Source organism: Stigmatopora nigra, chromosome 15 (assembly GCF_051989575.1).
Source record: "Stigmatopora nigra isolate UIUO_SnigA chromosome 15, RoL_Snig_1.1, whole genome shotgun sequence".
Taxonomy (NCBI): domain Eukaryota; kingdom Metazoa; phylum Chordata; class Actinopteri; order Syngnathiformes; family Syngnathidae; genus Stigmatopora; species Stigmatopora nigra.
The window spans coordinates 4,710,648-4,728,003 of NC_135522.1; the positions used below are offsets into that span (position 1 = coordinate 4,710,648).

The following is a 17,356-nucleotide window of genomic DNA, read 5'->3' on the forward strand; positions in this document are numbered from 1 at the left end:
ATGTTTTAAAATATGACCATATGGTATTTGGGTGAAATGTAGTATCAATGAAAAACAATGTCAAGTTGAAATGATACAATTACAGTTACCATGCAATACTGTTTTAAACATAACTGCTTTTTTAACGAGGAACTATCAAGACAATATCCTCAATTATTAATGTGATATCCTAAACATGTAATTTGTTTAACCGAAATGGGTCTAAACTTTTGACCAAAAGTATCTTATGAGTCTTACTAAATATGATCACTTGCCCTAGAATGGTATCGTTTCGTATAAGAATTCCTAAATAAATCTAAGGTCAATTGTGTGCGTTTAAATCCTTCCAGTTCGGGACGCTACCAAACAAGAATGTGGGGAAAAAAACAGGTTCGAAGAAGAGCATCGCTATTTCTCCCACAATGCAACAGCGCAGTGATTCCCATTGAAGCTAAGATGGCGGACCGGCGACGGAGGCGGAGGCGCGCGTCCCAGGACAGCGAAGACGACGACGACGAGTCTGCTTCGGGCTCGGAGAGCCCCAAATCAGGCTCGCAGACGAGCAAGAGCCGCGGCCCCAAGGAGCCCGAACCGCCCGAAACCGCTACTGAGCGGACCGAGGCCAAGGAGGAAGTGCAGTCCGAGTGTGTGAGTAGTTAGCTCAGGGCTAACGTTAGTTTACCCGCCAGCGAGGCGGCTTCCCTGCGGCAAATGTTGTCTCGGGGGGGTCCTGTGCTAAATTTCACATTTCCACGCGTTAAGTCAAAGTAGCCTCCATCGTTTATGACTTAATCAAACGATGTCAAGCCTGTAAAATTTAGCAACAAGAAAAAATCCGAGTGCGGTCTACTTTCGGGACTCTTAGGTCCTCCTGCGTGACGTCACACTTTGTTTATGGCCACTTGTCGAATTAGGGACTCGATGTGCAATTAGTCGTCAAGCTTGTTTGTTTGTTTTTTCTCCCCAGGAGAGTGAAGATGGCGTAGGAGAAGGTAAGCGTTTAGAAGCATCCTCTGCCATTTGCCCGTGTCAGAGTTGACACCCTCCCTCCGCCTTTCTAGCCGTTCTCTCGGACTACGACAGCGCCGACCCGGAAGAAAATGGCTCCCGCTCAGAGGTAAAGCAAATATCGGAACGTATTTGTGACCTTTGAGATTACTCACCCTTTTCTTGCTCTTCCAATAGGGAGCGGAGGAGGAGGAAGATGACGGCGAAGTCTACAGTGACGACGAAGCGGCAGCGGTGGTGGCGGCAGCAGCGCCGGCCGCGGAGGCGGAGCTCCCTGCCCCGGTCCAGCAGGAGCAGGTAGAGGATAACGAAGATGGAGATGAGCCTATTAAAGAGGAGGAGGAGGAAGAGGAGGAGAAAGCCAAGTCGGCGGGAGAACGGCAGAGCGGCGACGGGCAGGTTAGCCTGGCTAAAAATAGTTTCAATGAAAAAAGTAACCATTACCTTAACTGGACTCGGGTTTGACCCCCCCCAGGAGTCCACGGAGGACCCCGAAAGCAAAGCGGGAGTACAGCCCGGCCAACGGCTCGATGACGACGAAGACCGCAAGAATCCGGCATACATCCCACGCAAGGGCCTCTTCTTTGAGCACGACGTGCGAGGCCACACCCAGGAAGACGAGAGGTAAAGACCGCCAAGACGCCGTCTCTCCACCGCCTCACCGCTGCGTCCCCCCCGGCAGGCCCAAAGGCAGAAATAGGAAGCTGTGGAAGGACGAAGGGCGCTGGGAGCACGACAAGTTCCGCGAGGAGGAGCAGGCGCCCAAAAGCCGCGAAGAGCTCATCTCCGCCTACGGTTACGATATTCGCAATGGCGAGCGCGCTTATGGACAGCGAAGACCTCGGTGAGTGCCGTCCCCTACTTTGGGGTTTTTAAACCTATATTTTAATATGCATTGAATATTTTTCAACATGTTGAAAAAATTCAATGCAACATACAATAATAGATAGAGAAAATTCCCTTTGACATTTCTAATTTGACTTGTTTAGCATTTTTTAGTCCAATCACGTGCCTTCATTTGTCCTCCAAAATGATTTTGTGCCCAGGCCCAGCATGTCCCCCAACAGAGAACAACAGCAGCGATGGCGAGAAGGGGGAGAGCGATTGCCGCGCTCTTGGCAGAGCGCTCGCGGAGGAAGGGGCGGTGGGCCCCCGCGAGGAGGCCCCCCTCACCACGTATCTCCCGCTACCACCCCGCAAGCGTACCACCAACGCGACGCCGCCATCTACCGCGGCCGAGGCCCCCGCCTTCCCGCGCGGCACACGTCGGAATCGCAAGTCCCTCAACGGGCGTTCCCCAAAACCTCGCCCGAGCCGGCGGTAGATGGGGCGAGGGTCGTAGAAGACCACCCGCCAATAAAAAGCGGCCCCGGGAGAGAGGCCTCACCGGAGCGGCGAGGGGGTGCTCCCTCTGCCCGCCTCCCACACGCGCCGGCGTCCCCCGGGGAAGCCTCGCCTCCCGCCGAACGGCCCGTGGAGCGCAAGTCGTACTCCCTGGCCCGGAGGAGTCGCTCGCGGCCGTCCGAAGTGGGCGGCAAGCGGGTGGTGTCGACGGAAGAGGCGGCCATACCCGAAGACTCGGCGGTGGCGGCGGGCGCGGAGGAGCTGGAGCGGGACGTGGCTCGGCTGAATCTGGTCTCCGGGCGGACCTGGAACCAGAGTCCCACCTCGTACGTGCACCCGGAGATGAGAGGTGAGGCGCGCTAATTGAAAGCGGCGGATTGGCGCTCCACTGAAATGACAATTGAATTACAGAATGAAAGGACTCACCGCCAACTCAATTGTCTTCCCCAGGCCTGCACGTGGGCGGCGGTCCTCCTCCTCCTCCGCCGTCTTTCTCCGGCTTGGACGAGATGTCCGGCAGCGCCAACCGCGCCAAGCGCTACTCGTCCCAGCGGCAACGGGGAGTGACCGAGGCGCCCCCGCCTCTGCACGTGGGCGTCATGGAGGGACACTTCTACGAGCCAAGTGAGGACTCTATAGAATGAAGCCCCACCCCCCTCCCCTTGACTGACGATTGTCTGGACCTTTCCTCAGTGACGTACCCGGCGCCCATGTACGCGCATGGCGACGCCCCGGCCCCCATCGCGCCCCAAGGCATGCTGGTCCAGCCTGAGATGCACATCCCCCATCCGGGTCAGTTCCCCTAAAAGCTGCATTATTTTGATCGTAGCTGTGTTTACGTTTTTTAACCAGAAAATGTAAACGGTTTCTTATGGGTGTGTCCTCCTCAGGTCTTCACGCCCACCAGTCGGGAGGTCCTATTGCTAACCCCGCCATCTACGGAGGGCCCCCCGTGTCTCTGTCACCTGGGCAACCGCAGCCACTGCTGCCGCCGCCTTTCTACCCGCCGCCGGGGGTCATGACCTTCCCTTATCCCACCATGTATCCCAGTCCGCAGGTAAGCTAACGGTGGTCGGGGGCACAAACGTCAAGACGGTGACGTCCTCTTACTGCGTGCAGGGTCAATCGCAGGTGACGTATGGGGGCGTGACCTATTACGACACGATGCAGCAGCAGGCGCAACCCAAACCTTCGCCGCCCCGCCGCACGTCCCAACCCGTGACCGTCAAGCCCCCGCCTCCGGAAGTGCCCTTTGCCTCAGAGTGATCGCGCCCTTTCCCGCAGGTGAGCTAGTAGCCAAACGTACATTTTGTTTTAAGCGAAATAGTGCATTGAAGCTTAAAGCATATTATTTGACGTGGACTTTCAGATTGCGGCATCCATCTGGAGGAGCGGGTCGCGTGACCCTCAGCCGGATTCCCCCTGGGGTCACGGCCACGGCACTCCTTCCCGCCCGCCCGCCGGTTCCCACGGCCGCCGGACGGTCGAGTCTACCCTACTCGGTCGGCCCGCCCATATCCGAGGCGATGCCAAAAAACTATGTTGGGAGAAACTAGTTGAAAGGTTCCTGTCCACTGGCAGGGGAAGGATGGAAAAGGTCCACTATTATTCATTGTTTTTCTTTCTTTTTTTTTAATTTGCTTGTTGGTCAAAGAAAGTTTGATTTGGAGCAGTCGCTATTGTAAATTTTGCTTTATCTCTTTTCCCTTGTTTCCATGATGGAATATTTTTCTATGTTTGCTGTATTTTCCGCTCTTCAAGCAGTCAAATGTGACCCCAATAAACACTTTTCACCCGAGCTTGCCTCATCTCATTCAGTTTTACTGCAGTTTAGCACAAAGAAAACATTCATCACTCGGTCAAAGTAGTTTTGAGCAAAATATTGTCAATGAAAAACAACAATAGGATCATTTCAGCCACGACACCTGCCAAATACTAGGGGAGCTAACCTGTGTGCTAACCATTTAACACCAGTATATCTAATGTGGTATAATAATATACAAATACTAGCCACGTGCAATTGGCCACTTGGTCAAAACATTTTGAATAAAAATATTTTGGATTGAAAACTAGACGACAAAGCCTTCTAAAACCCCACGCCAGAGACAAGGGGAGCTAGCCTGCATGCTAACCATTTAACGCCAGTATGATATTTCACAGCAGTTAAACACCCGTGTTTTGTAGCGACGCAACGTAACCTTCGAATGCTGGTCTAGTTAGCAGCTCTCTGTTAAGTAGTCCCATTCCGACAGGCCTCGACCTCGTCCACCTTGCGGTGCGTGCGCGCGTGTTTCTTGAGCGTGTCGCCATCGCTGAAATTGCGACGACACGCGGCGCAACGATACGGTCGCTCACCCGTGTGGATGCGCACGTGGCGTCGCAGGTTTCCTCTCTGGCTGAAGCTTTTGGCGCAGAAGGAGCAGCGGTGCGGACGCTCGCCCGTGTGGGTGCGCACGTGGCGTCGCAGGTCGGCCGACTGCGCGAACGACTTGCAGCAACGCTCGCACGCGTAGCTTTTGCGCTTCTGTTCCAAGTGGAGGCGAAGGCGGCACGCCTGGGAGAAAACTTGCCCGCAGCGGGGGCACTCGTACGCCAGGCCGCCCTCCGACGATGTCTCGCCAACGTGTCCTGCGGGTAACAAAAACAAAGTTAGGAAATGACCACGTGCAATGCGAGGGTTGGCGGCCATGGCGCCGGCGGTTACCGTTTTTTTCAACTTGTCGTCGCCCGACATTCTTCAAGGAATTGATCTGTGGGTCACTTTCCATGGGCGGGACGTGAGAGTCCTCCTGTTCGATTTTGACAGTGGGAGATGGCGTGGCCACGGGTTCACCTCGGAGCACCGGGAGAACGGGCGTCCGGTCCGGACGGACGAGGAGAGACGCCGACGCTCGCTCGGGTGTGCTCAACACGGGCGCTCTAACGTGGTCGGGGGTGCAGACTTTCTTCGGGTTCCTGATGGCCAAACACTTGCTAGCAGCTGAAACATTCAAAATGAAACCCAAATGGTAATTTCGCAAACTCACAGACTGTCATTGACGGCGCTGGACGTCACAAATGGTGAATCTGAGAAAACTCCGATTGATTGCCAGCCCAGTAGTGAAATGGGTTTGGACGTATAGCGCCACCACAAAGGCATTTGAAAAAAAACTTGATTTATTGATTCAATGGCATGCCATGTTGAGCTCGCAGAAATGACAGTTTAACCAAATTCCAAGCTCCGTCTGAGCTGCGGAATCACTCAAATCTGGCAACTAAGGCTAACTCACAGGGGCTTCGGCGTTAGCAGTCCGGCTCACCTGGAAGCCGCGACCCCGGCCCGAGGAAGTCGCCGAGCTGCCGGCGGAGTTGCTCGTTCTCCAGCCGCGTGCGGAGCGTCTCGTCCCGGTACTCGCTGACCGCCTCCTCCACCACGTCCACGATGTCCCGCAGCAGCCGCGCAAGACGCTCGGCTAGGTAGCCGGTGAGCACGTCGCCTTTGCCCGACTGTCTTCGTTTGCTCATCGTGCACACTGGCTTTGGTGGCTGGGCCGGAAATCACAGCAAAATGCACCGGACGTCGCTCAAATATGTCGTGTGAAACGCCAAGGAAAGCAGGTGCGTGTAGTTCCCACCTTGTCCACAGGGCGGCAGAAGAAGAGCGAGCAGGGTCTGAATACGACAAAAAAAGCATTGGTTTACTGACATTGGATTATATACTGCATAGTACGTATATTTTGATATTTTAAAAGACAGAAAACACTGGTGATAATGATGACCACAATTATGACGAGGACTAATGTTGATAGTGATCATGATGATGACAATTGCAATTTGTATAGTTTTTTTAAGACAGTTTAAAACGATTTAAATGGTATTATATAATGGCAAAATAACAAAACAAGTGCCTGTCACCCTTTTATTTTGAAAAGTACAACTTGGGCAGACTGTCAAGCACACCCCTCCCTTGCAGTGGTTGCAGTGAAGCTGCAGTAGCCTTCATCATCACCCTCCTCTTCCTCACTACTCCAGCTTTTAGACACCGGCTCACCATCAGGAGAAGAATGCTCATCGCCATCTTCAGCATGAACGATAAACGCGACTGATCATCTGTTTTTTTTTTTGACAGATTGCACCTTTTTTTCCTCTGCTGCTCCCCAAAAATATGAAAACGCTGCGACTTTCTTTTTGTTAGAGCAGGTAAGAAGCGGCCCGGCCATCTCATTTCATCTTGGGGTGTGCTAAAACCTTGCCTTTCCAGTAAATGGATTGATTTATAGTCCTGCGCAAAGCTCAGGTTTTCTTGATGGCTTACAAAAAAAAGTATTTCAGAGGGTGGTGACCTCACCATTGGGCAAAGATCTTGTTTTAAATCATTGACTTCCATTGGCAGTGAGGGGCGTCCAATCCATTGGGTCTTGTGAAAAGCCCCTCCCAGTCCAAATAGATTGGACGCCCCTTTTGAAATACCATCAAAGCCATTAGAATTGGAAGAATTGCTTGATGGCTTTTCTTAGTTAGCCCGTTAGAAAATGGAAATCATTGCTTTGTCAGCAGCAGCACTTTTTTTTTGCATTTGCGTAGCCCCGCCCCTCCAGCAGCATGGACGAATCACAGCTCCAGGGTGTTCCAGATGACGACGGGCGTGCGGCCGTCGCCCAGGAATTGACCACAGACCACCTGGCGGTGGGCGGAGACACCGGTAAGTGGACCCCACCCACTTCTGGACGCAGTCCAATGAGAAACGGGTGTCCGGTCTGGGCTCCCTAGGAAACGCCAGTGGTCCCGCCCCTTCCAGCCCATCCAAAGGGGCTCACGCCAACGGGCACCCTCGTTCGAGGTCCAACTCGCCACGGCCTTCGCTCAACTCGCCGCGGCCGTCCATTGGGCGCCGCCCCAGCGCCGCGCCTGAGGGTCCGAGTGGGGAATCCAAACCTCGGGATTTCCTGATGCTGGCCATCTTGTCTTGCTTCTGCCCACTTTGGCCCATCAACATCGTGGCGCTGACTTTCTCTGTCATGGTAAGCGCTAGCATGCTAACTACTTTGGATTTTGGAAAAACCTATTTGTGTCTACCAAGACACATTTTATTTGGGCGTTTTGGTCTTCCATTGAGAATGATAGAAATTCAATCCCATGAAAAATACCGCAAAAAAATGGGGGAATACTGCATTTGGACGTCTGTCGCCATCAATGGGAGTCACAAAAGTGACTGACGGGGGGCTCTGTTGTTTCAGTCCCGTAACAGCCTGCAGCAGGGGAACGTGGACGGAGCCCGGCGCTTGGGCCGCAACGCCATGGTACTGTCCGTGGTAGCCATTTTGGGAGGCATTGCCGTCATCGCCGCTGCCATCACGCTCAACCGCGATGGTAAGTGGCGTCCACTCACCATGCTACGGCGCCTTGTCCGTTCTCATTCCTCTCCTCTTTCCCGCCAGTGATTTTAAAATCGGGATAGGTCGCCGTCTTCCGTCCCCGCACGAGCAGCATGTGCCCGACCGACATCGTCCCGTCGCCGCAGAGACCGACGGGGGAACGTCTTCTGCATGACGAAAGGAGACGCCCCAGTGAGCGTTTTTTCGCATTTGAATGTTTACAAAGTGTGGCCAGTCGCCACGGCGACCGGTCACTCGCCCAACTCTGCATGTTTACCGCGCCTAATGCCACGTGGCCTCACTTCCACCTTGTAAAGAATTATTTTCACCATCCATTCGGGTACCGACTCGTCAAAGGAGAAAAAATCGTTTCGATGAACTTAATGTAATATAAGAAAGAATGAACTAACAACTATGCATGATGTGAAAGGGACATTACGAGAAAAAAAAATGGAGAAATGACCAAAATGTCGGGTTTTCAAAGTCAATGTTGATATATGCTAATGCAGTATTTTGACAGATGTTTTGTTTCAACTATAGAATATTTCCTGGTGACAGGTTCAAAATTTTGAAGATTTAATTTAAAATAAAACAATTATTTTAAATTAAAATGAAATCAATAGAAATTGAATTTATTTTACTGAAAGTGAAAACATTTTGAATTCAAAACAAATATTTTAAATTTAGTCCTTCAGTTCAAGAGAACTGAATTAATGAACAATAATGTCATTAACAAGCGAAATTTAATTACCATTTATTAATTAATTATCTCTGAATAAATTCCTAAGGCTCTAAGCAAAAACTAACAAAATGGAGGGTATGTGAAAACACTGATTCAATTCATAAACCCGACTATAAAAATGGAATAATCAGCATGCAATTTTACTAACAACAACAACAATATTGCGTCAGCATGAAAGTCGTGTGTGACGTGTGTTTACTGGACGTTTTGTCTTTTTTTTTGTTGCTTCCATTTGTTTACGTGGATTTAATTTGGAAGGGAAAAAAAACAAACTATGCCTGACTTGACCAATTGTTTACACTGTGGCAAAATGTGGCTTGTCATTTTTGTTGTCCTCGCTACATAAAAGGATAAACGTTAGCCTGGTGATTGGCTGGCATTTTTAACCTCGTCGGTCGCCGTGGACGTCAACGGACGTCCAATTGTGTTGGACGGCCGTGGTCGTCGTCGGGGTCCGATGAGCTCCTCTTTGATTTGAGCAATACTCTTTTGCACTCCTTTTCTATTTTTCTATCCGGCTGCTGGACTATTATGGGCTGCCTGCCCGCGCATGCGCACCTTTTTAAGATTTCAAAAATAAACCCACTTGACACATGAGCATCGATTCCGTCTCATTGCTTACGATTGACGATTGATGAGGCAATGGCGGTCGCCGTGGCGACCGTCTGTGGCGGACGCCGGGCTCGGCGCGGCACCAATTTCTTTGCACTCCAATCAATTATTCAAGAGCTCGGCAGGCTGGAAGGAAGGAACGCAGATGGAAATGGAAGAGAGAAGTCCCAGTCCGCAGGGTGAAATGGAACAAAATGGAGGAGGAGAAACAACAATGGCCTCCGTTGGCCTTCAAAAACTATGGGGGAATTGTGAGAGTTTGAAAGTGCAACTTGAGTTTCAAACCCTAACACTGGCTTTAAACGGATAATGCGTAATCCTAACACTGTTTAAAATATACATATACACTGCCATGTTTGACCTTTGACCCCATCTCTTATACCAGCAAAATTCCCGTTCTAACCTCACTTCAGCAATATTTAAATCACCAGTAGTTTCCCATTACAAAATGATCTTGCTAGTCTAGTGATATTGTTTGTTATCCCTACAGTTGATATAGATTGGACGTCTGGCATTGTCAATGGCACCATCAAAATAACACAAATGCACGTGTTTTGCATTTTGACTTTTTTTAGTTCCTTCAGAGAAAGTGCAAGCAGTGATAGCTTCTTTCCAATTGGATATGTGATGGAGCAGAAAGGTGGCTTATTTCTGGGCTATTTTAGTGCAGACTCACCGCATGAACGGGTGGTCACTGTGGCGGGGCAGACAGCGCCCCCAGCAGCCCGTTGGCGGTGGTGAAGAGGTTGACCGGAGCCGAGCCGTCCGTGATGAGGGTGGACTTGATGCCCAGGGACTGCAACAGTTTCACCTATGGATCCACATCCATAGAATGAATATCATCGTTTCCATCGGCTACAAAAACTTTTCCCATCCAGCGACCATTCGCTTTTTTTTTTTTTTTTGTACCTGCAACTCGGGGCCGGCGCGCGCCATGTCGGCGAGCGTGTCCCTTCCCAGGCTTTCCACCAGTTGGGTGAATCGCACGCTCTCGATGTTAGCCAGCCGCTGCTGCTTGTCCAAGTCCAGGTCGTCCATCTTGGTCTTGTAGTTGATCTCCTCCAGGCGTGCCTTTGACAGGCGCTCCAGCTCCGCCTCCTGCGAGCCAGCCAATGGCGGTCAGGGGGGGTCAGGCCCAGCCACGCTCACCAATTATTTTAGCCACGGACGTACCGCTTCGATGCGCTGCGCCTCCACCCTGAGCTGGGCCTCGCGGACGGCCGCCTCGCCGCGGATGCGGGCCGCCTCGGCGCACGACTCGGCTTCGGCCTTGGCGGCGCCCGTGCTCTCCACGGCGGCGCTGAGGAAGGGGGACGAGCGTTGGGGAGGGCGGACGGGGATTGACTCCCTCCTGGAGTCGGCGGGGCTCACCTGAGGGCCTCCAGCTCCAAGAGCTCCTTCCTGGCTCGCTCGGCCTCCGCCTGGTCGGTGATCTTCTGCCGCTCCAGTTTTCCGCGAGCTTCCTGCTCCAGACGCTCGGCTTCGTGCCTAGCCCGCGGCAACACACACCGTGGTCAGTTATGACCCAACCAGTGGCTCATTACCTTGCCCCATGTGTAGAACATTTTCCATTTGGTAGGACAAAGGGCCCGGCTCACCTGGCGGCAGCCTCCTGCGAGTTGGTGGTGATCTCGATGGCGAGCTGGACGCTCTTCTGTAGGGCGTCACGCGTACGCTGGTCCACGGGTTCCACCGACTGGATGTCCACGCTGCTGATGAGCAGCCGATTCTGATGGAAGCGCAGGCTGGAGCGCACCGCCAACTTCTCGTCAAAGCCGAACACGGCCGAGCAGATGATGCGGTTGGAGTTCTGCCCACGAAAAGAGCCGACGACGCGAGTTGAGGCGCAAACGGCCAATGGATAACATGCTCTTGATTTGAAAAGTTTTTGTGCTATTCCCACCTTGTGGAAGTCGTCAAACTGCACGGAGGCCACAGCGCCTCGAACCCGCGAGGCGATGGCCTTGCAGGCGTCGCCCACAAAGTCCGGCACCGAGAAGAGGGCGGCCGCTTCGGCGGGGTCGACGGGCGGCTTCACGTCAAAGTGCCTAAAAAGTGCGAGTGGGTCAGCGTACTGAGACTCGGGCGCACGCACTTACCAATTGTAGGAGAGCTGCAGCTGCAGCCGGGCGTGGTCGGCCGTCTCGATGGTGATGATGTCGGTGAAGAAGTCGGGTCCCAGCAGCAGGCAGATGGACTTGATCTGGTTGCCCCGTTTGGGGCGTCCGCCGGACAGCGACAGGACGGTGAACTGCTCGTCGGGTCCCAGCATGACCCGCTCGGGGCCAAAGACCACGCGCGCCCTCTTCTCGCGGTAGTCGTACACCTGCACGGCCGCATTGTGCGGCACGCGGAAAGACACCACCAGGTTCTTGTCCCGCGTCTGAGGCGCGGCCTCCAACTTCCCGCGTTCCGATCGGTCGGCCAGGGGGTCTCGGGGGGACGCCAGCAGCGCCTCCACGTTGGCCGGGAGAGCTTTTGGCCACAGCTCCTCATCCTGAGTCAGCATGTACGTCTGGCCGATGACGGCGCGCACCTGCGGGAAAAATCACGCTAGAATTATTATTTTTTATCCACTTTTTTTTCTATTTAGTCCTTTCTCCTTACAGATGGATTTGGTTAGCAGGTGGATTTACCTGCAGGATTTTGAGTGTTTTTATCTACCCCAAAATATGTTTCCATGAGATCTTTGGCTCCCATTGGCTAAAAAAGTGGGCCTTTTTCTCTTTACATCTGATATATATTTTTTAGGCCAGCTGGCATTTGTCACCTTGCCGCTTTTCATGTCCCTGACGTAGATTCCCTCGTTCTCATCCAGCGGGATGGCCTGGCGTTTGAGGACCACCTCCACCTGGGAGGGGGGCACATACTCGGCAGGCCCTCGCAGCATCCAGCGGTCGCCGGGGCGACGGAAGACGGCGCCGCTAGGCCGGCGTTTGCCGCGCCCCTCCTCTCCTTGCGCTTCCTCCTCGGGCTCCGCCTCCTCGCGCTGGCAAAGAGAACGGGGGAGGGGCCGGAGGAAGGCGGAGACCAGGGTTAGCGAGGTGATGGGTGGGGAAGAGGGGCGGGGATGGGAGAAAAAGGAGGACTGACAAGGGGAGGGGTGGCAGTTGGCGGGAAGATCATGTGACATGCGGGAAGAGAGTAAAGGGGGATGATACCTCAGACAGAAATTAACCCTCATTTGTCTCTCACCTGATGATTATTATTTTTTTTTTATGAAAAGAAAAATGTGCCCCCATTAAAAGTAACTACCAAAAATACCTCGGAAGCTCGTTTACGCTTTTGAGGCAAAAGGGTGGAGACGGCGTCCTACGAACACAACGCGGCTACTTTTAGGGCGGCTAACGTGGGCCGGGGGTCCAAAGGCGCCGGGCTTACCTCCTGGTCATCGGTGAAGGCCTCGACGGCGCGGAGCACTAAACCCTCTTCTTCGGACAGAACGTAGACGTCCTGAATTCCTTGTTCCAGGCGCTCGCCAGGTTGCAAAAAGAAAGAGCGCTCCCCCTGGTGGTACAAGGTAAAACACACAGTCGGTTTCAAGTGTGCACGAGCACGCCCCTCCCGCTTCAAATGGTGACTATTTCAAAAGGACGTCAAAATGAGAAACTAGAACGAGCGATGGCATCCCTTGAGACTCGGTTCGGGGGCTCACCTTGATGACCTTTTTCTGGCCCAGCTGAGGTTTCCCATCGGGGCCGACGGGGTCCAGGATCACGCAATACTGTCGCGAGCCCAGCGTGGTGACGGCCACCACGCCCACCACCTCCTCGGCCACGGCCGGCACGTGCGCCTCGCGCTCGGCCTGCGTCACCAGCCACTCTTCGCCCGTGCGACGCTGGTGACCCCCCTCGTCACGGAAAGCTCGCAGGGCCCGCACGTGCAGCGCTTTCTGAGAGAGCGTAAAGAGTCGGTGTCAGCCGCCGCAATCGGCGGGCCCTTTTCGCCTCGGCCTCACCTCGGCCTCACCTTGTCGGTCAGAATGAAGGCGTTGACGATGTCGATGACCTCCTCGTCGGCGCCGGGCAGGTACGCGCCCACTTTGCTCACCAGCCACTCCTCGCCCGTCACGCGGCGCACGCCGCCTCGGTCCACGCCTTCCTTGCGCGCCCGCAGGCGGATGGCCTGGTTGACACCGATCACAGTGGCGTTGACTGTTTCCAGGACCCCCACTTCCTTCCTTGGAATGTACGTTCCTGAAATGTAGTTCCGTTTTTCAACCGGAGCGCAAACCCCGCCCACTAGGGTGGAAAGACTATCTGTTGTGCTAAGTCTTACTTATATAACAGGGAATATTCGCTAAAAAACTGAGAATTCATAGCCGGTCTTCCCAATTTAAAAAAAAAAAGCTAATGAGTCATTAATTGTATAGTGACTATTCAAAAAGCAATGCATTTTGCCATTAATCGTGAGCGAACAATTTGAAAAGGAGGCGCCATCTTGACTCACCGGGCCCCTCAAAGAGCCACTGGTCTCCCGCCACACGCCTCTCGTCTCCGTCCTGGAAGTCTAGGAAGGCTTGTAGACGGAGCGCCGTGTCGGGGTACACCACCTGCAGCGGGGTCACGTCCTGAAGGCAACCAAATTCGGGATTAATCATTGCATGTGAATGGAAGTAGAATAGAATAAGTATACATACAGATATAGTATAAATTGAAATAGTCTCATTTGTTTTCAAAATACTGGAATCAAATGTATTTATTTGATACATTTCTTTTTACTTGACTTTGTACTTTATACTTTAATGGTGAGTGATGAGTATGTTAATACTTAAGTACCTTTTTTCTGTTTATGTTTCATATGTACTGTTAACAGATGCACTTTTTTATATGCATCGGATCTTGTGCTGACCCGGCCCATCTGTCAAATTTTCAAAGTCAATGTGGCCCCCCCGGGCCCAAAAGTTTGCCCACCCCTGTGCTAGCTAATAGTCACTCACGGCGAGAGTTCACCGGACCGACCTGCTGAATCTCTTCTCCGGGCTGAAGCGGGAAAGGGTCCCTGGTCAGACGGACGTCCAGGTCGGCGTGCCTCAGCTTGGCCTGGCCCGACGCGTCAAAAAGAACTTGGCCGTCGGCGTCGCAGGCCACCGGGTTTAGCACCACGCAGTAGTGGCGCGGGGGCACCATGATCATCCGCACGGGGGCAAACAGAACCCTGCGTGGGGGAGGTCGCAACTCGTTAGCCTCCAAAGCGGCTTACCCGCAGGGAACCCGCCTTCTGACCTTTCATTGTCCTGCCGGTAGTAGGTTTGCGGTCCAATCTCCACGCGGGCGATGTTAGTGTTCTGGTCCAGGACGTGGATGTAGTGGTGGGGCGGGATGCGGATGATGGACATGTCTGTCAGAACTTTGGTCTCTGATGGGCGATTTCCTCCCGCTGTGGACATTTTGCTGAAACCGACAAAACAAAAAAAAAGAGGCAGTTTTTAACTGAAGATGCAGCTAGCTGAATTAACCGAGTTCTCACCAAGGTAGCAATACATTTTTTTATAATATGATGACATAGATGTCAGACGTTAGGAGTTTTGCTGCTAAGAAAACATGTGGCAATCTTTTGTTTACTTTGGCGGCTCACATGCAAATCTGCCCTTTTCATAATAGTGCACATTAATTGTCAATGAACATTTTTCACTGTCATGAGTGTTTAAGAAGCGTTGTTCAAAATGGAATGCGGTGTGGTTGGCACACCCACTCACCGACAGCCACTTTCCAGGACTTGAACTTTAGACAGATACACCCATAGTCAGATTAAGACTAAACCGTAAAGCAGGTCGTGGATACCCACATAAAACAAGGCCAAAGTCTTCCCTTTTTCTTAGTTGTCTTAATAAAAAAAACAATCACGTCAATCAACCAATCAAAAGCAAAGTTGACAGAGGCGAAAAGCCAATCACAAACCGAGGAAGCGCCATTCACAAACAAAATGTTGTTGTGTCATTAACGTCGATATGTGAGCGAAAATGGACAGTTTTTGTCTCATTTCAACTTTCCCAAAAACCATTCGAGTTTCCACAAGCACGAAAACGCGTTTGCTTTGGCAGTGCCTTCTTCCGGGTTGACAGAATGAACCAGCACTTTTGTACTTTAGGACGGAAATTAAAAAGTATATTTGCAATCAAACACACATGGGACGAGTCAAGAGTCGCCGACACTACGTCTCCCACCGCAAACTAACGTATGACGAACGCAAACCTGATGGAAAGTTGACTTTTTGGCCACCCAACGTAAAACAAAATTATCCATAAAATTCACTTTTTAATTAATAAGTTAATATGTCGCCTTTCCCCAGAGGACTTTCGCTTACCTGCTTTGAAGTATAGCGTCCGTAAGTGTTGACGACGTTGATTATAATTTCAATGGGCGGGCCAACTGCGATTTTACCGAAGAACACGTGACTACCAGGCACTGTAAAGCGGAAGGCTCGGTGCTGTAGATATCATATATGTATGACGTTAGATAACGTGAAGACTCGAGTCTGACGGCCATCTTGGCAAGTGAGTGTGTTCTTCACATACTATTTACTAACAGGAACAACATATTCATTAATGTATTGACGCGGCCATCCACTCGCGTATTGATTTTTCATTTTCACGTTAATTGCATGATTTATTAGTTTTTTTGAATGGAACATTTGTCAGATTTATTCCAAACTTGGTTCCGTTTGGCTCTTCTGACGTTTTGGGTCTTACTTGAGGTGCAAACGTTTGCAGAACAGCAAGAAACCTGCGACGACGGCGGCTGGTCTGTTCTCAATCAAATCTAAAAATGGTGCTTAAATGAGGATTTTCATGATTGTTTTTTGTATATATATTTTTTTTTGAATAACATTCAGGTCGTGTGGGTCTCATTTGAGCGTTGAAGATGAAGGTCCGTGCAACATTCAAGTTTTGGACGGCACCTCGCTGTCATTACGTGGCTTTTTGGACAAGTGAGTGAAACAGCTGTCATGGGCGGAACCGGAGATTTTTGGGGGCTAAAAATGATAATAGACCGCATGACTTCTAGTTGACGTGTCGTTTCCATAGTTACGCATACAGCAAGCCGGTGATCATCACTGGACAGACGCAGAACGCTGTAAGTCATCTTTTTATTCAACTTTTTTTGCCCTTCAATGTTTTGTGCTCTGCTTTAGTGAATGCTTTGTTTTTTTTTTATGTGACATTTTATTGTCCGTTTGAAGAAATTTCGCTCGTCGTGCTCCAAACGGAATCTTCTGGACGAGTACGGCCATCTCCAAGTGCGACTAAGTACGGCCAACACGCATTCGTACAAGAAAGGTCAGAGTGGTCCTACCTTTGAGTTTGCTGAGGCTCGGAGTCACATTTCCGTTGGTGCCCGCAGTCGATCTGTCGCTGAACGACTATGTGGAAAACATCCTCGGTCCGCAGTCTCCCGACGTCCTCGGCAGCGGTGAGGACCAAATGGATGATGTCTCTATCAATAAATACATGGGCTGTCATGTTTTTGCCAAGTTTTCGTCAAGAAAAATATCAAAACAGTCTGTCTCCCGACATTGTAGACACATTGTACTTGTTTGGGGATACCAACTGGAGCGAGTGGCATCCACTTTTGGACCTTTACGAGCCGCCCGCCTACCTGCTGCCCGGCACCAGTCGAGCGCTGAGCTTCGGACTTGCCGGTCGGTCATCTTTCTTGTTAAAAAAAAGAGGTGGAATGGACACAGACTGACTGGTTGATTGTCGTCCTTCTCTTCAGGTCCTGGGACCGGCGTCCCCTTCCACTGGCACGGGCCGGGCTACTCGGAAGTTATTTACGGGAGGAAGGTAGGAAGGAGCTATGCTGGTGGTGGTGTTGGTGGACACGTGCCACTTCAACTCTTAGCTAAAATGAAAATAAATGTCTGTATATCATTGGCAGCGTTGGTTTTTGTACCCACCTGACCGTGAGCCGCATTTCCACCCCAATGTGAGCACTCTGGCGTGGGTGAGGAACGTCTACCCCAATCTGCCTAGTCACCAGGCCCCCCTCGAATGCACCATTGGACCTGGACAGGTAACATAAGGAGTGAGAAAGTCAAGTTAGAATGTTCATTCATTCTAGTGGTGTCAATTATTAGCTTCTCGTGGTAGTGTTATATTTGATTTAAATGACTTTACCCCCAAAACAGGTTCTTTATTTCCCCGACCGCTGGTGGCATGCCACACTCAACCTGGATACCAGCGTCTTCATCTCCACCTTTCTGGGATGAGACACTTTTTTTAGTGTTTTTCAAGAAGTAAAGTATTTGAAATGTGAATGTACTGGTCAGTGTTTTTCCTTCGTCTGTTGTAATGTGAAGCGACTGGTGGCTTTGC

General features: G+C 51.5%; 5 protein-coding genes across 10 annotated transcripts; 3 read left to right on the forward strand and 2 right to left on the reverse strand.

Annotated features, from left to right (window-relative positions):
• Positions 1–392: 392 nt before the first annotated feature.
• On the forward strand, positions 393–4,129 carry casc3 (casc3 exon junction complex subunit). 2 transcript variants are annotated; one of them, XM_077735084.1, is made up of 11 exons: positions 393–627; positions 947–971; positions 1,041–1,096; positions 1,165–1,386; positions 1,463–1,611; positions 1,670–1,831; positions 2,034–2,680; positions 2,782–2,955; positions 3,025–3,123; positions 3,222–3,388; positions 3,451–4,129. In XM_077735084.1, the coding sequence occupies exons 1-11, from the start codon at positions 436–438 to the stop codon at positions 3,595–3,597; spliced, it is 2,040 nt and encodes a 679-aa protein (XP_077591210.1). In that variant the 5' UTR covers positions 393–435; the 3' UTR covers positions 3,598–4,129. The 2 variants fall into 2 exon arrangements, with proteins under 2 accessions (XP_077591210.1, XP_077591211.1); XM_077735085.1 differs by having other exon boundaries at positions 3,463–4,129.
• Positions 4,130–4,131: 2 nt separating this feature from the next.
• On the reverse strand, positions 4,132–9,807 carry LOC144208972 (uncharacterized). Of its 2 annotated transcripts, none has more exons than XM_077735091.1 (5): positions 9,716–9,807; positions 5,946–5,982; positions 5,631–5,856; positions 5,036–5,311; positions 4,132–4,959 (listed from the first exon to the last, which is right to left on the reverse strand). In XM_077735091.1, exons 1-5 carry the CDS (start codon positions 9,718–9,720, stop codon positions 4,562–4,564), a joined length of 942 nt encoding a protein of 313 aa, XP_077591217.1. In that variant the 5' UTR covers positions 9,721–9,807; the 3' UTR covers positions 4,132–4,561. The 2 variants fall into 2 exon arrangements, with proteins under 2 accessions (XP_077591217.1, XP_077591218.1); XM_077735092.1 differs by lacking the exon at positions 9,716–9,807 and adding an exon at positions 7,700–9,436.
• Positions 6,292–9,024, forward strand: LOC144208975 (proline-rich transmembrane protein 2). Its single transcript, XM_077735095.1, has 5 exons — positions 6,292–6,510; positions 6,895–7,012; positions 7,081–7,331; positions 7,548–7,680; positions 7,749–9,024. Exons 2-5 carry the CDS (start codon positions 6,913–6,915, stop codon positions 7,766–7,768), a joined length of 504 nt encoding a protein of 167 aa, XP_077591221.1. The 5' UTR covers positions 6,292–6,510; positions 6,895–6,912; the 3' UTR covers positions 7,769–9,024.
• On the reverse strand, positions 9,592–15,474 carry mvp (major vault protein). Of its 4 annotated transcripts, XM_077735082.1 has the most exons (16): positions 15,346–15,474; positions 14,265–14,432; positions 14,001–14,196; positions 13,489–13,609; positions 13,009–13,235; positions 12,695–12,931; positions 12,421–12,546; positions 12,304–12,351; positions 11,810–12,028; positions 11,139–11,575; positions 10,943–11,087; positions 10,638–10,849; positions 10,411–10,527; positions 10,213–10,339; positions 9,949–10,137; positions 9,592–9,850 (listed from the first exon to the last, which is right to left on the reverse strand). In XM_077735082.1, exons 2-16 carry the CDS (start codon positions 14,426–14,428, stop codon positions 9,731–9,733), a joined length of 2,685 nt encoding a protein of 894 aa, XP_077591208.1. In that variant the 5' UTR covers positions 14,429–14,432; positions 15,346–15,474; the 3' UTR covers positions 9,592–9,730. The 4 variants fall into 4 exon arrangements, with proteins under 4 accessions (XP_077591208.1, XP_077591209.1, XP_077591206.1 ...); XM_077735083.1 differs by lacking the exon at positions 12,304–12,351; XM_077735080.1 differs by lacking the exon at positions 12,304–12,351 and having other exon boundaries at positions 11,810–12,127.
• A 24-nt stretch (positions 15,475–15,498) lies between these two features.
• On the forward strand, positions 15,499–17,298 carry jmjd8 (jumonji domain containing 8). The gene is made up of 9 exons (XM_077735093.1): positions 15,499–15,782; positions 15,874–15,969; positions 16,067–16,115; positions 16,222–16,318; positions 16,383–16,451; positions 16,561–16,680; positions 16,758–16,825; positions 16,920–17,054; positions 17,170–17,298. The coding sequence occupies exons 1-9, from the start codon at positions 15,664–15,666 to the stop codon at positions 17,248–17,250; spliced, it is 834 nt and encodes a 277-aa protein (XP_077591219.1). The 5' UTR covers positions 15,499–15,663; the 3' UTR covers positions 17,251–17,298.
• Positions 17,299–17,356: the final 58 nt, after the last annotated feature.

Bases quoted from the DNA above. Each gene is read 5' to 3' on its own strand.
- mvp (XM_077735080.1), bottom strand. From the start codon at position 14,428: ATGTCCACAGCGGGAGGAAATCGCCCATCAGAGACCAAAGTTCTGACA. The intron at 10,850-10,942 runs GTGGGAATAGCA...TTTCGTGGGCAG, and splicing joins AGTTTGACGACTTCCACAAG to AACTCCAACCGCATCATCTG. The intron at 9,851-9,948 runs GTACAAAAAAAA...GTGGATCCATAG, and splicing joins GCGCCGGCCCCGAGTTGCAG to GTGAAACTGTTGCAGTCCCT.
- LOC144208972 (XM_077735091.1), bottom strand. The intron at 5,312-5,630 runs GTGAGCCGGACT...TGAATGTTTCAG, and splicing joins GCCGGGGTCGCGGCTTCCAG to CTGCTAGCAAGTGTTTGGCC. The intron at 4,960-5,035 runs GTAACCGCCGGC...TGTTACCCGCAG, and splicing joins ACGACAAGTTGAAAAAAACG to GACACGTTGGCGAGACATCG.
- jmjd8 (XM_077735093.1), top strand. From the start codon at position 15,664: ATGGAACATTTGTCAGATTTATTCCAAACTTGGTTCCGTTTGGCTCTT. The intron at 15,783-15,873 runs GTCTGTTCTCAA...AATAACATTCAG, and splicing joins ACCTGCGACGACGGCGGCTG to GTCGTGTGGGTCTCATTTGA. The intron at 16,116-16,221 runs GTAAGTCATCTT...GTCCGTTTGAAG, and splicing joins CTGGACAGACGCAGAACGCT to AAATTTCGCTCGTCGTGCTC.
- LOC144208975 (XM_077735095.1), top strand. From the start codon at position 6,913: ATGGACGAATCACAGCTCCAGGGTGTTCCAGATGACGACGGGCGTGCG. The intron at 7,013-7,080 runs GTAAGTGGACCC...TGGGCTCCCTAG, and splicing joins GGCGGTGGGCGGAGACACCG to GAAACGCCAGTGGTCCCGCC. The intron at 7,681-7,748 runs GTAAGTGGCGTC...CTTTCCCGCCAG, and splicing joins CATCACGCTCAACCGCGATG to TGATTTTAAAATCGGGATAG.
- casc3 (XM_077735084.1), top strand. From the start codon at position 436: ATGGCGGACCGGCGACGGAGGCGGAGGCGCGCGTCCCAGGACAGCGAA. The intron at 1,097-1,164 runs GTAAAGCAAATA...CTCTTCCAATAG, and splicing joins AAAATGGCTCCCGCTCAGAG to GGAGCGGAGGAGGAGGAAGA. The intron at 3,124-3,221 runs GTCAGTTCCCCT...TGTCCTCCTCAG, and splicing joins GATGCACATCCCCCATCCGG to GTCTTCACGCCCACCAGTCG.